The sequence below is a fragment of the Budorcas taxicolor genome, chromosome 18, assembly GCF_023091745.1.
Source record: "Budorcas taxicolor isolate Tak-1 chromosome 18, Takin1.1, whole genome shotgun sequence".
NCBI classification, from domain to species: Eukaryota; Metazoa; Chordata; class Mammalia; order Artiodactyla; family Bovidae; genus Budorcas; species Budorcas taxicolor.
The window spans coordinates 25,806,182-25,820,842 of record NC_068927.1 but is presented as its reverse complement, the minus strand read 5'-3'; the positions used below and the strand labels follow the sequence as shown (position 1 = coordinate 25,820,842).

General features: G+C 42.5%; 1 protein-coding gene across 1 annotated transcript in view; it reads left to right on the top strand.

Moving 5' to 3' along the window:
* OGFOD1 (2-oxoglutarate and iron dependent oxygenase domain containing 1) overlaps window positions 1–13,156 on the top strand; it is a 33,995-nt gene extending 20,839 nt beyond the window's left edge. Inside the window, exons 5-13 of the mRNA XM_052655355.1 lie at window positions 5,588–5,704; window positions 6,291–6,382; window positions 6,588–6,716; window positions 6,965–7,078; window positions 8,472–8,551; window positions 9,139–9,443; window positions 10,601–10,723; window positions 11,148–11,206; window positions 11,671–13,156. Coding sequence (XP_052511315.1) covers window positions 5,588–5,704; window positions 6,291–6,382; window positions 6,588–6,716; window positions 6,965–7,078; window positions 8,472–8,551; window positions 9,139–9,443; window positions 10,601–10,723; window positions 11,148–11,206; window positions 11,671–11,832 — 1,181 coding nt within the window. The 3' untranslated portion in view covers window positions 11,833–13,156. The remainder of the gene's footprint in view (window positions 1–5,587; window positions 5,705–6,290; window positions 6,383–6,587; window positions 6,717–6,964; window positions 7,079–8,471; window positions 8,552–9,138; window positions 9,444–10,600; window positions 10,724–11,147; window positions 11,207–11,670) is intronic.
* Window positions 13,157–14,661: the final 1,505 nt, after the last annotated feature.

Below are 14,661 nucleotides of genomic sequence, written 5' to 3'. Positions count from 1 at the left end.
CAGTTTCATTTCCATACTATAGGGTTCATTCTATATTTCTTTTTCCGAATTTATAAATCTGTTCTTCACTTTTGAGAAATCTGTTTTCCATTAATTTCAATATGCTTCTGTATTAAAATAGTCCCTCCGTGTGGAAGGATCTCACTTCACCAATAGCACCCATTACCCTCACCCACCTTGCATGGATGCCTGCCTTGTTCAGTCATACCTAATGGCTTTTAGAAGTTTAGCTCAAGAAATGGTACTGTATCACTCAGGGAACCCTACTCAGTGCTCTGTGGTGACTTAAATGGGAAGGAAATTCAAAAAAGAGAAGGTATATGTATATATATAGCTGATTCACTTGGCTGTACAGCAGAAATGAATACAACATTGTAAAACATCTATATTGTTGTTGTTGTTGTTCAGTCGCTAAGTCAGCTGAGCAAAGTGTCCAGCTCTTTGCGACCCCAAGGACTGCAGCATGCCAGGCTTCCCTGTCCTTCACTGTCTCCCAGAATTTGCTCAAACTCATGTCTGTTGAGTTGGTGATGCCATCCAACCATCTCAGCCTCTGCCGCCTTCCTCTCCTTTTGCCCTCAATATTTCCCAGCATCAGCGTCTTTTCCAGTGAGTCGGCTCTTCTCATCAGGTAGCAAAAGTACAAGAGCTTTAGCATCAGTCCTTCCAGTGACTATTCAGGGTTGATCTCCTTCAGAATGGACTGGTTGGATCTCCTTGTAGACCAAGGGACTCTCGAGTCTTCTTCAGCACCACATTTCAAAAGCATCAATTCTTCGGCGCTCAGCCTTCTTTATGGCCCAGCTCTCACATCCATACATGACTACAGGAAAAACCATGGCTTTGACTGGATGGACCTTTGTGGTAAAGTAATGTCTCTGCTTTTTAATATGATTATTTTATCATAGCTTTTCTTCCAGGGAACAAGCGTCTTTTAATTTTGTGGCTGCAGTCACCGACCGCAGTGATTTTGAAGCCCAAGAAAATAAAACCTGTCACTTGTTTCCATTGTTTCCCCGTCTATTTGCCATGAAGCAACTGGATGCCATGATCTTAGTTTTTTGAATGTTGAGTTTTAAGCCAGCTTTTTCACTCTCCTCTTTCACCTTCATCAAGAGGCTCTTTAGTTCCTCTTCGCTTTCTTCCGTAAGGGTGGTGTCATCTGCATGTCTGAGGTTATTGATATTTCTTCTAGCAATCTTGATTCCAGCTTGTGCTTCATCCAGCCTGGCATTTCACATGATACACTCTGCGTATAAGTTAAATAAGCAGGGTGACAATATACAGTCTTGATGAACTCCTTTCCCTATTGGGAAGCAGTCCATTGTTCCATGTCCAGATCTAACTTTTGCTTGTTGTCATGCATATAGGTTTTTCAGGAGACAGGGCAGGTGATCTGATATTCCCATCTCTTTCAGAATTTTCCACGGTTTCTTGTGATCCACATAGTAAAAGGCTTTAGCATAGTCAATGAAGCAGCAGTGTATGTTTTTTTGGAATTCCCTTGCTTTTTCTGTGATCCAGTAGGTGTTGGCAGTTTGATCTCTGGTTCCTCTGCCTTTTCTAAATCCAGCTTGTACAACTGAAAGTTCTTGGTTCATGTACTGCTAAAGCCTAGCCTGAAGGATTTTGAACATTTTTTTAAAATTTATTTTGTTTTTTAATTGATGGATAATTGCTTTACAAAATTTTGTTGTTTTCTGTCAAACATAAACATGAATCAGCCATAGGTATACATATGTCCTCTCCCTCTTGAACCTCCTTCCCACTGCCCTCCCCATCCCACCCCTCTAGGTTGATATAGAGCCCGTTTAAGTTCCCTGAGACATACAGCAAATTCCCATTGGCTATCTATTTTACATACGGTACAAGTTTCCATGTTACTTTTGCCATACATCTCACCCTCTCTCCTTCCTTCTCCCCATGTCCGTAAGTCTGTTCTCTATTTCTTCATTGCTGCCTTGCAAATAAATTCATCAGTATCATCTTTCTAGATTCCATATATATTTGTTGCTGCTACTGCTACTGCTGCTAAGTCGCTTCAGTTGTGTCCAACTCTGTGCGACCCCAGAGACGGCAGCCCACCAAGGCTCCCCCGTCCCTGGGATTCTCCAGGCAAGAACACTGGAGTGGGTTGCCATTTCCTTCTCCAATGCAGGAAAGTAAAAAGTGAAAGAGAAGTCGCTCAGTCGTGTCCGACTCCTAGCAACCCCATAGACTGCAGCCTACCAGGCTCCTCCGTCCGTGGGATTTTCCAGGCAAGAGTACTGGAGTGGGTTGCCATTGCCTTCTCCGATATATTTGTTAGTATGTGATATTTATCTTTCTCTTTCTGACATACTTCACTCTGTATAATAGGATCTAGGTTCATCCACCTCATTAGAACTGACTCAGATATGTTCCTTTTTATGGCTGAGTAATATTCCACTGTATATATGTACCCCAGCTTCTTTATCCATTCATCTGTTTATGGACATCTAGGTTGCTTCCATGTTCTAACTATTGTTAATAGTGCTGCAGTGAACCTTGGGGTACATGTATCTCTTTCAGTTTTGGTATCCTCAGGGTGTATGCCTAGGAGTGGGATTGCTCGGTCATATGGTGGTTTTATTCCTAGTTTTTTAAGGAATCTCTATACCGTATTCCACTGTGGCTGTATATTCCCACCAGCAGTGTAAGAGGGTTCCCTTTTCTCCACACCCTCTCCAGCATTTATTGTTTGTAGACTTTTTGATGATGGCCATTCTGACAGGTGTGAGGTGATATCTCATTGTAGTTTCGGTTTGCATTTCTCTAATGAGTGATGTTGAGCATCTTTTCATGTGTTTGTTAGCCATTTGGGATTTTGAGCATAATCTTGCTGGCATGTTTATTGAGTGCAGTTATATGATTATCTGAACATTCTTTGGCATTGCCTTTCTTTGGGATTGGAATGAAAACTGACCTTTTTCTAGTCTTCTGGCCACTGCTGAGTTTTCCAAATTTACTGGCATGTTGAGCACAATGTTGAGTCATCTTGTAGGATCTGAAATAGCTCAGCTGAAATTCCATCACCTCTACTAGCTTTGTCTGTAGTAATACTTCCTGAGGCCCACATTACTTCATACTCTAGAGTGACCGGCTCTAGGTGAGTGACCACACCATCACGGTTATCTGGGTCATTAAGACCATTTTTATACAGTTCTTCTGTGTATTCTTGCCACCTCTTCTTAATATCTTCTGCTTCTCTTAGGTCCATACCATTTCTGTCCTTTATTGTGTCCATCTTCACATGAAATGTTCCCTTGGTATCTCCAATTTTCTTGAAGAAATCTCTATAGTCTTTCCCATTTTATTGCTTTCCTCTATTTCTTTGAATTGTTCACTTAAGAAGTCTTTCTTATTTCTCCTTGCTGTTCTCTAGATCTCTGCGTTCAGTTTGGTATATCTTTCCCTTTCTCCTTTGTCTTTTACTTCTTTTCTTTTCTTAGTAAGGCCTCCTCAGACAGCCACTTTGCCATCTTGCATTTCCTTTTTGGGGGGATGGTTTTGGTCACCACCTCCTATACAGTGTTAAGCACCTCTGTCCTTAGTTCTTCAAGCACTCTACCAGATCTAATGCCTTGAATCTAATTTGTCACTTCCACTGTATAATCATCAGTTCAGTTCAGTTACTCAGACGTGTCCGACTCTTTGCGACCCCATGGACTGCAGCACGCCAGGCCTCCTTGTCCACACCAACTCCCAGAGTTTACTCAAACTCATGTCCATTGAGTTGGTGATGCTACCCAACCATCTTATCCTCTGTCGTCCCCTTCTCCTCCTGCCTTCAGTCTTTCCCAGCATCAGGGTGTTTTCAGATGAGTCAGCTCTTCAACTCAGGTGGCCCATGTATTGGAGTTTCAGCTTCAGTATCATTCCTTTCAATGAACATTCAGGACTGATTTCCTTTAGGATAGACTGGTTGGATCTCCTTACAGTCCAGAGGAGCCAGAGGTCAAATTGCCAACATTTGCTAGATCATGGAAAAAGCAAGAGAGTTCCAGAAAACCATTTATTTCTGCTTTATTGACTATGCCAAAGCCTTTGACTGTGTGGATCACAAGAAACTGAAAAATTCTGAAAGAGGTCAGAATACCAGACCGCCTGACCTGCCTCTTGAGAAACCTATATGCAGGTCAGGAAGCAACAGTTAGAACTGGACATGGAACAACAGACTGGTTCCAGATAAGAAAAGGAGTACATCAAGGCTGTATATTGTCACCCTGCTTATTTAACTTATATGCAGAATGCATCATGAGAAATGCTGGGCTGGAAGAAGCACAAGGTGGAATCAGGATTGCCGGGAAAAATATCAGTAACCTCAGATATGCAGATGACACCACCCTTATGGCAGAAAGTGAAGAGGAACTAAAGAGCCTCTTGATGAAAGTGAAAGAGGAGAGTGAAAAAGTTGGCTTAAAGCTCAACATTCAGAAAACGAAGATCATGGCATCTGGTCCCATCACTTCATGGCAAATAGATGGGGAAACAGTGGCAGACTTCATTTTTTGGGGCTCCAAAATCACTGCAGATGGTGACTGCAGCCATGAAATTAAAAGACTCTTACTCCTTATAAGAAAAGTTATGACCAACCTAGACAGCATGTTAAAAAGCAGAGACATTACTTTGCCAACAAAGGTCCGTCTAGTCAAGACTGTGGTTTTTCCAGTAGTCACATATGGATGTGAGAGTTGTATAATCATAAGGGATTTGATTTTGGTCATATCTGAATGGCCTAGTGATTTTCCATACTTTCTTCAATTTGAGCCTGAATTTTTCAGTAAGGAGCTGATGATCTGAGCCACAGTCAGCTCCTGGTCTTGTTTTTCCTGACTATATAGAACTTCTCCATCTTCTCTGCAAAGAATATAATCAGTCTGATTTCGGTATTGACCATCTGGTGATGTCCATGTGTAGAGTTGTCTCTTGTGTTGTTGGAAGAGGGTTTTTGCTATGACCATGTATTCTCTTGGCAAAACTGTTAGCTTTTGCCCTGCCTCACTTTGTACTCCAAGGCCACACTTTCCTGTTGCTCCAGATATCTCTTTACTTTCCACTTTTGCATTCCAGTCCCCTATGATGAAAAGGACATCTTTTGTGTGTGGATGTATGTGTTCTAGAAGGTTTTATAGGTCTTCATAGAATCATTCAGCTTCTTCAGCATTAGTGGTTGGCGTGTAGACTTGGATTAGTGTGATGTTGCATGGTTTGCCTTGGAAGAGATGACAGGCAGTTATAGTGATATGGAAAAGACATTTGCCATGTAATTTTAAAAAAAAGTCAACAAAAGAACCACTGTAGGATACTGTTTCTAAAAGGCAAATACATGTATGTTGGGAAAATACTGGAGGTGACCATCCCTGAGTCTGTGTGGTGGTCTGTGTTTTTAGAGTTTTCTACATTGACAGTTTTATTTCTGTAATTATGAAAGAGGGGAAATGGTGTTGTAGAGCTGGGGGAGCTGCCGTTACAGAGGACCAGCAGATGGACTGATAATAAGCGCAGAGGCAGGCGGCTGTTCATTGCCCATGCGGGGACATCATGGTGTGCGCTCATCTGTTAACAGATGCCCTGCTCTGTCATGATGATGAGCTGGAAGGGCGCCGGATCGCCTTCATTCTTTACCTGGTTCCTCCCTGGGATGCAAGCTTGGGGGGCACCCTGGACCTGTTCAGCGTTGACGGTAAGACAGAAGCACGCACTTCAACACCAGCAGACACTTCCGAGCTCTTAGACGCAATGTCTGTTCTCGTCAGAGGAGATGGAAGCCATCTGTTACCCTAACAACCACAGGGGGATCGAATGCCTGACAGCCACCTCTCTGGGTTGTGCTTGAAATAATCGGTCCTCCAGAGATAAACTGGGGTTGATTTAAGATGAGCAACAGTCAAACCCTGGTTCTGAATGCTGGCCATGGGAGTGTAGAGCACGTGTACAGCCACCCTTGGTTATGAATCTCCAGGACCAGTCCATCTGCCAGGAGGTCAGGGTCCTTTTTTGTTTGTTTTTAATGACTGACACCAGAACTTGACTCCAGAAATCGTTCAGAACTTTTTCCAGCTTTCATCAGTAATGCATGGTGGAGTAAGAACAGACATCGCCTAGCGGAACTGTGTTAAGAGAAACAGATGGAAGGGGGTGGCATTTGGGGATCTGAAGGGGACATCTAGCTACCCTTAGAAATTTGCGAATTGTCGAGGTGGAAACAAGGCAGCCTGGAAGTGGTTAATGATGAAGCTCGTTTATGGATGTGTTCTCTCCTGGCGCAGAACACTTTCAGCCGAAGCAGATTGTCAAGTCCCTTATCCCTTCGTGGAACACCCTGGTTTTCTTTGAAGTGTCTCCAGTATCCTTTCACCAGGTAAAGACTGTAAGCCACAAATACATAGACTGCCAAGGAGCATGCTTTTCAGTCTCCCAGTGTCTAAATGTGGCAGCTTCTGGGTGGACTACCCGGCCAGGTGGTTTCCACACCTAGTGTGAAGGGTCCTGAAATCAGTGAGCCGTGGCTAGTAATCTTCCCCCCTCATCTTTATGTTGATGTGCTGCTGGTCTTGTCCTCTCAGGTGTCTGAGGTCTTGTCTGAAGAAAAGTCACGTTTGTCCATCAGCGGCTGGTTTCATGGTCCTTCACTGACCAGGCCTCCCACCTACTTTGAGCCTCTCATAGCTCGGAGCCCTCACATCCCACAAGATGTAAGGATAAATTCTTGTTGCTGGGATTCTCATCTTAGAAGCTGTGGCGTATCATTTGCTTTTCTCTTTTTTATTTATTTGGCTGCACTGGGTCTTCATTGCAGTGGGATCTAGTACCCTGACCAGGAATTGAACCCAGGCCCCCTGAATTGGGAGTATGGAGTCTTATTTTACTGGTATGACATGGTGGCAGAACAAAAGCAGAGGGAATTATTAACTTAGCCTTCACATCTGCTGCTCCTTTCCAGCATGAAATTTTGTATGATTGGATCAACCCTACTTATCTTGACATGGAATACCAAGCTCAAATTCAAGAAGAATTTGAGGAAAGCTCTGAAATTCTCCTAAAAGAATTCCTTCAGGTAGGCCAGCAAATCCTGTCTGATAATACCATGTCTGGCACATAGCCTTGCTTCTTGGGTGGTGAACAGGCATCACTTAGAGAGCTTTTAGTTTTTGTTTTGTTCCTGGTTAAAATTTTATATCATCCTTTTCGAATGGTGAAATGATACTAGCTAACATTGGTACCAGTTGCATGTTAGTAGGCTGAGTCTCTTGGGTGTTTATTCCCCAGTTCTCTATACTCTTAATCACACACACACACACACTCTGTCTCACTCACACACTTGTATACTGTGGGGGAGTGGTATGTAGTTCCCACCCTATTCATTTTGATGACTGGTGCTATTACTTTTAAATAGTAGATTACTAATTAACAAATTAGTAATACATGTTTGAGAATGACGAGGTGGCAGCTTACAGTGGAAAGAGACCTAGGTTAGAAGTCAGAAGACTGTATTCACGTCTTGGCTCTGATTTTACTGACCTCAGCAAATATCTAAAGGTCTCAGCTTGTATTTCATCATCAGTTAAACTGGGATAATACCTGCCTTGCCTGTCCTGAAGAGCTGTCCTGAGGGCTGAATGAGATCATGCAGACAGGTGTGGTGCTTCCCAGGTGACCCTGGGTCCCGTGGAATCACAGTCCCAAGAGTTGTCCCTCCATTAAAAAAAAGGTTGAGACACACTACATCCTGCCTCTTGGAATTATATAGCAGATAATAGCATATTAAGGAATTTGAGAAGTATTATAGTAAATGAACTTTTTAAATCCTGTTTAATTCAACTTACCTAAACCATGCTTTAGGATCCTCTTTCCTGTTTCACAACTGATAGGATTACTGTTTGTAGAGTACTCCTTAGAAAACTGCATTTAAACAAGTACTTACGAAAGCCTCTTATGGAGAATATTTAGATTAATTAGTTTCTTCTATTATACTGAACTTTTTAAATTTAGAATGCTGATTAAATGAAGGGAATGAACGGAGGCCTAAAGAATCTGTATTATTACATAGACATTTTCATTGTAACAGTGTATCAGTTATAAAGTATAGTATATTAATTTAATTAGTTATAACTATATTAATGCAGTTTTTCTCCTCACGTGAATTAAAGAATCTGCATTAGGATCCTTGTTTTATAAATGCAGGAATCCTAGAGGTCTAGCAGTTTGACATAAGACATACAGGTACATACGGTAGTGGCCCAAATTGACACTCAGGTCTCTTGGCTAAAGCATCCTGCTCTGGCTTCACCCTGTCAGGACTGGGGGATCTGATGTGAAAGGGATGAAGACGGTCACCTGGCCCTGTTGGGAATGGGCCAGAATGATTCTGCAGAGCTGCTGTAGCTGCAGCAACCAGTATGGGATCTAGAAAGTTCTGCTAAATGCTGCTTCATTTTCTCATTCTCCAGCCTGAGAAATTTGCAGAGGTGTGTGAGGCTTTGGAGAGAGGACATGTGGAATGGAGCAGCCGAGGTCCCCCTAACAAAAGGTAGAACTCGTTTAGGACATTTGCTTCTGCATTTAGCATCTACCTGGTCTGTCTGTGAGGCTCACCTCCAATTATAGGACATTTGTCCTAATGTTTTGTTCTCAGGCACATCCAGTAGGAGACCCTAACAGAATCTGTTTTTTTAAGTGTTATATGTCTTTTATACCTCAGATTTTTAAACATTTATTTATTGGCTTTGCTGGGTCTTTGTTGCTACACTCAGGTTTTCTCTAGTGGTGGCGAGCGGGGCCTACTTTCTAGTTGTGGCATGACGGTGTCTCACTGCGGTGGTTTCTCTTGTTGCAGAGCACACGCTCTAGAGCATACAGGCTTCAGTAGTTGCTCCACAGCATGTGGGATCTTCCCAGACCAGGGATCGAACCAGTGTCCCCTGCACTGCAAGGTGGATTCTTAGACAGTGGACCACCAGGGAAGTCTAGAATCTCACTGTGTAACAAATTAGGATTGAGTAAGCTATGCCAAGGTTCGGGAAGAGAGGTACAAAGCTAATGATCAGCTCTCATCCCGTGAGTGATGTTCCATCCATGTACACACCTTGATGAGCACCTTGCGTTGTTGCCCTACAGGTTTTATGAGAAGGCTGAGGAAAGCCAGCTTCCTGACATCCTGAGGGACTGCATGGCACTGTTCCGCTCCGAGGCGATGTTCCTGCTGCTCTCCAACTTCACAGGCCTGAAGCTTCACTTTCTGGCACCTTCAGAAGATGAGCCTGAGGACAAAAAGGAGCGAGATGGAGCCTCTGCTGCTGGGAACACTGAAGAAGGGACTAGTCACAGCTCTTCTGAGCCAGAGAACAGTCGGGGGGCCACCAGCGACAGCAGTCTACAGAGCGAGGGACCGACAGATCCAGAGGAAGATGAAGCAAAGAAAGGTGAACTGCTGTTATGTTCTGTCCTTATTTTACCATTAGGTATTCACAATTCAGTGGTTTATTCATTCAACAGGTATTTCTTAAGCACTTACTATGTGCTAGGCCCTGCTTCTGGACTTGGGAGAAGCAGACAGACAAGGTCTCAGCTCTCCCTGAGCCCATATATTCTAGTAGGGGAGAGGCCAGAGATTAAACGATACACAAACAACAAGATGTCAAATAAGGATAGTTGCGGTGCAGGAAATCTGAGCAGGGTTGCATGCGGAGGAATGACCAGGTTACCTCTTGGATGCAGGGCAGTCTGGATGAGCTGTCATCCTAAGCTCAGGTCTGAATGACAAGACAGATCTGTGGGAAGAGCATTCTGGGCAGGAAGTACAGCCAGCTAACAGTTTTATTAGGCTAACAGTAGTACAAATGGTAGAGAGAAATACCATTGGTTTTGCCTAAACTTACTCTAAAACACAAGAACATAAAGGAGCGGAAGCAGAAGGTGAGTGGTTTCTTCCTGCTGAGAACCAGTATCACCCTAAGAAAAACTTGCTTGAACCTGGACTGATAGGTAGAGGAAATTATTAAAAGCAAAGGAAGTTTAATCATCTTTTAAACAGATGGAATGGACACATGACATTAAACCAGTAAAATGTACACCACCAAGAGTGAACCCTAATGTAAACTGTGGACATCAGTTAATACTAGTCTCTCAATACTGGTCAGTTGTAACCATCCCACTAAGACAGGATGTTAACAATCGAGGAAACTGATAGAGAAGGGCAGGGTTTGTGTGTGACAGGGAGAAGGGCAGGGTTTGTGTGTGACAGGGAGAGGGGAACTGTACTTTCTGGGAAATTTAATTTTTCTATAAACTGCTCTAAAAAATTCTACTTAAATAATTACGTCATTTTAAAAAGTGGAGTTGGGGGGCAACTGAAGTATATTCTCCATCTGAAATTCATGGTAAAGAGAAATAAAGTCAACTTTTTTTCATTATAAGGCTGATGTGTTATATATAGTATTATAATAGAGCCACAGGCCAGCTGAAGGGTTATAGACACGGTTTCTCTTTAGTGCTGTACTGCTCCTAATTATCATTCTTTTGCAATCTAGCAGTGGTATCAAGGTAATTTTTTTCTGACCTCCTGTTATGTTTTTCTTAGAATCAAGTGTTCCCACATGCCAGGGGGAACTGAGGCATTGGAAGACTGGTCACTACACTTTAATCCATGACAACAGCAAGACTGAATTTGCCCTGGACTTACTGCTCTATTGTGGCTGTGAAGGTAAGAGGGACAGTCGCTCCCGAGAGACCCTCTCTAACTGAACCAATTCAGAAGTTATCTGCCTTGGTTATGATCTCAGATCACAGGAGCTCTATGTTGGGTCTTAAGGGTCATGAATTTCAGTCTTCCAGCTCAGAGTACTGTTCGTACCTGTGACTGAGGTATAGGAGATGGACCAAATGATAATTCCTAAGGAATCCCCAGAGCTTTTATGTAAGTGTCCTTCCAGGTGTATTTTATATTTTAGTTTTCAGTTTTTACTCAGTGTTGGTTGAATGATAAATTCAGGCTCCTGAGTCACAGTTGGGTACGACTCAACTCCCAGATCCCCCAGTGTTAAGCAGCATGGAACCAATGATTCAAACAGATGATGTAACTCTTGCGGTGAGAGCTTTCTGAATGCTGTTTGTTTGCCCTTTGTAAGGCTGGAAGCCAGAGTATGGTGGCTTTACCTCCTACATTGCCAAAGGAGAAGACGAAGAGGTAAGCTGCTTCCTTTTTAGTTCTTAAAAATGTTTTCATTCTTCAGAGACCCAGCTTTTCTGACTTTCTGCCAGTGTCTTTAGCTGATAAATCCATGTTGTTCTGTCTGGCAGTGGTTCTAATTTCTAGTAGAAAGTACTCAGCATGCAGTAAAGATGGTAAAAGATAATCCCTAGGCATTCTACCCCGCTGAGAAATTCCAAGTAAATGAAGAGTCAGGTGGTACATTTTCATGCATCTTTGAAGGTAGGAAAACTTAGGTGCATTAGGTAAAACCTTTCTGGGTATGTACTGGAATGGGGCTTGCTGGAATATGTCTTGACAGCCAGAGCAATAGTTCTAATAAAGGATCTTTTAAAAGATCCCTATTCACCAGTTTGAGTATTTGATATGGAAACATCTGTTTAAGAAAAGAGGTGAGAATCATCTGTGTTCTGATATATCATTGTTTTTACCTGTTTCAGCTGCTAACAGTGAATCCAGAAAACAACTCTTTGGCACTGGTCTACAGAGATAGGGAAACTCTGAAATTTGTCAAGCACATTAACCACCGAAGCCTAGAACAAAAGAAAAGTTTTCCAGACAGAACAGGCTTCTGGGACTTTTCATTTGTCTATTACGAATGACAAAGGAGGGCAAAGCTGGAAAAAGATCTTTCCTGAGTACTGGCACAGCTGGAAGAGTTAAGACGTCGCGTGAAGGAGAGCCACACGGGGACCTGTGTGACAGCGGTCTTAAAAACTGTGTGTGCCTGTCCTTTAGTAGGGCTCATAATGATTGTCATCAGTTTAGACCTTGAGCTTGGAGCTAGGTACTTACCTCTTGATGTTTTTTTTTAAAGGGTTTTGCCTTTAACATTCAGTTCTTCATTTTCCATATTGGCTTCTTCAGTGATTAAAACATGTGTGATGTAAAATAGACATGACATAAAAGTACCATTTTAACCATTTTGAAGTGTCTAGTTCAGTGGCATTAGGTACGTTCACATGGTCGTGCAGCCTTCACCACCGTCCATCTGCTGAACTTTCCCATCTTCCCCAGCTGCACCTCTGTCCTGATTAAATAGTAATCCCTGCTTTCCCCTCCCCCAGCCTGTGGAAGCCACCATTCTGCTTTATCTCTAGGTATCTACTAACTCATGTTCCTCATAAGACAAATAATATTTGTCTTTTTGTGACTGGCTTAATTTCACTTAGTGTAAAATCTTCAAGCTTCACCCATGTTTTCAGTGGTTGATTTTTAAAAAGTATGTGTGTATACATATATAGTCATAAATTTATGACTAGTTTCTGTCCTTCCCAATGTCATTGGTTTAGAGGATTATAGAACCTCACACCCCCTTTGATTCTAGACCCCTTTAGCTTCCTCCCACTGCCTATGGCTTTGTTTCACTGTGACTCTGGACTGTATAGACTTAAGACAATGTTTAGTATATTCCCTTGGAAAATAGCCTGGTCTGAAACCATGTGGCCCTGAGAGACTCACGGTCAGTGAAAAGGATGGCTACTTGTGCCCTGTGCAGTGGTGTCCAGGTGCCCATGACTGCGCCATGCTGGAGTCGCGCCTCCAGTGTAACCAAATGATTCTAATCTCATATGTGACTTTGATTTCCCAAGTACTGTAGGGTCATCTGTCAAACTAGCCTTTCTTTAAGAGACCGGGTGTTAAAGGCCATATTGCACTGCCAAGCGGCTGTCCTCTTTGTTGTATTCTTTCTCCCCTGAACTGTTGAAGGGGGTTGTGTGACGCCTGCCACCTGCATGCATGGGTGCGCATGGATGGGTGCTCAGTGTCGCTGCATCAGTAATCCAAGATGCTGTTTTCATTCCATTCCAGTGCTACCTGCTTGTTAACTTTTCCTTTTTTACATTTATTATGAGCTACTGCAGTAGCTTTTATTTTGGATTTTACAAATTAATAGGAAAAGCATTGAGCTTTGTCCTTTTTATCTCCTAAACCTTTGAGTACTAAAATTTGCATTTAAATGAACACAGTTTCACTTTCTTTAGGCTGATGGTTTCAAAATTTTGATCTTGCACCTCAATTGGTAAAAAAAAAAGTTTTAGCATGTATGTTTATTATATGGGGTATTTATAAATTTTACACACTTCCTATACTAATATACAGTATTGGTTGTTATAAAACAGTAATTTTTAAAAGATGAACTAAAATAATACCTAGAACTGGTTCTTATACATTGTCTTTCCCACTGACATGGTGGGAACCGTTCTTCATGCATACTGGTTTCGGGACCACAATATTTTAACCATAGCATAGTGACACTCAGGTGGGATTACAACTACTACTTTGTTGGTTTAAACTTCCAAGCTTGCCTTTTAAGTTCCTGCAGACTGAAGGACATCCTGTAATATTACTTTTGTTAACATAAAAATATGTTTATGTTAGTGGCATAAACCCAGGAATAGGGCTGAGCAGGTGTGTGCCAAGTATGGAAAACAGTTTGAGACTCATTGTTCTAGGTAACATCTAAGAGCTCTGGAGCACTGAGTCTAAGTCTTAGCATCCTACACAAGCATTGAAATGTACTTATTACATTCTCCTTAATCTCACTGTGTTGATGGCCTATCAGCACATTTTCCATACACTACGGCATTCTGGTGTCCAAGGGGAGAGAATCCCTGAGAGCCAGACTGTGATGTTTCTGTCAGTTACATCACCTACGGTACCTCTTAGGCTGCGAAAGATCGTGTAACTTGCAGGTCACTTCTCTGCACTGAAGGTACCGAGTGATGAAGAAGTTGTTTTTCCTTAGTATTTCATTCTTCATCTTAGTTTTTTTAGGGCCTGGAGCCACTGTGGACAACTGTTAAGCAGCAAAAGAGGAATTACAACATGGGCATCTTTTTTATACTTACTTCTTGCAGGTACAAGCTATGATGCTCGCCTGTAAAAATGTCATTTCTTAATTCTTATAATTCCTTTCAATAAAGGAAGATATTTTCCCCCCAAAGAGAATAGCTCTTTTTATCAGATTATCTCTGTAACACATGTTCATTGTGGAGAACACAACATATAAAAACATAAAGGTCACCTGGAATCCCACCAGCCTGTGATAGCCACTGTGTGCTGTGTAATGTATCAGTTTGGCTAGACTGAACTACATTTCCCAGGATTCCAAAACCTCTTTCCAGTTAGAAAGTCTGTCACTAAATCATGTCTGACCCTTCGCAATCCCAGGGACTATAGCCCACCAGGCTCCTCTGTCCAAGGGGTTTTCCAGGTGAGAATACTGGAGTGGGTTTCCAGTTAGACTGAGCCCCAAGTTCTTGTGCAAGACGGAGGGCCAGAATGAAGCAGTAGTCATTCTGTACCTCACACACGTTGTACTGAGTAACTTCCCTGGTGGCTCACTTTCTCAATGTGAATCCACGTCTGCGCCTGCAACTGCTCCACTTTCCACTGGCTCTTCTTTCAGCTTCTCTGATGCAGGGTCT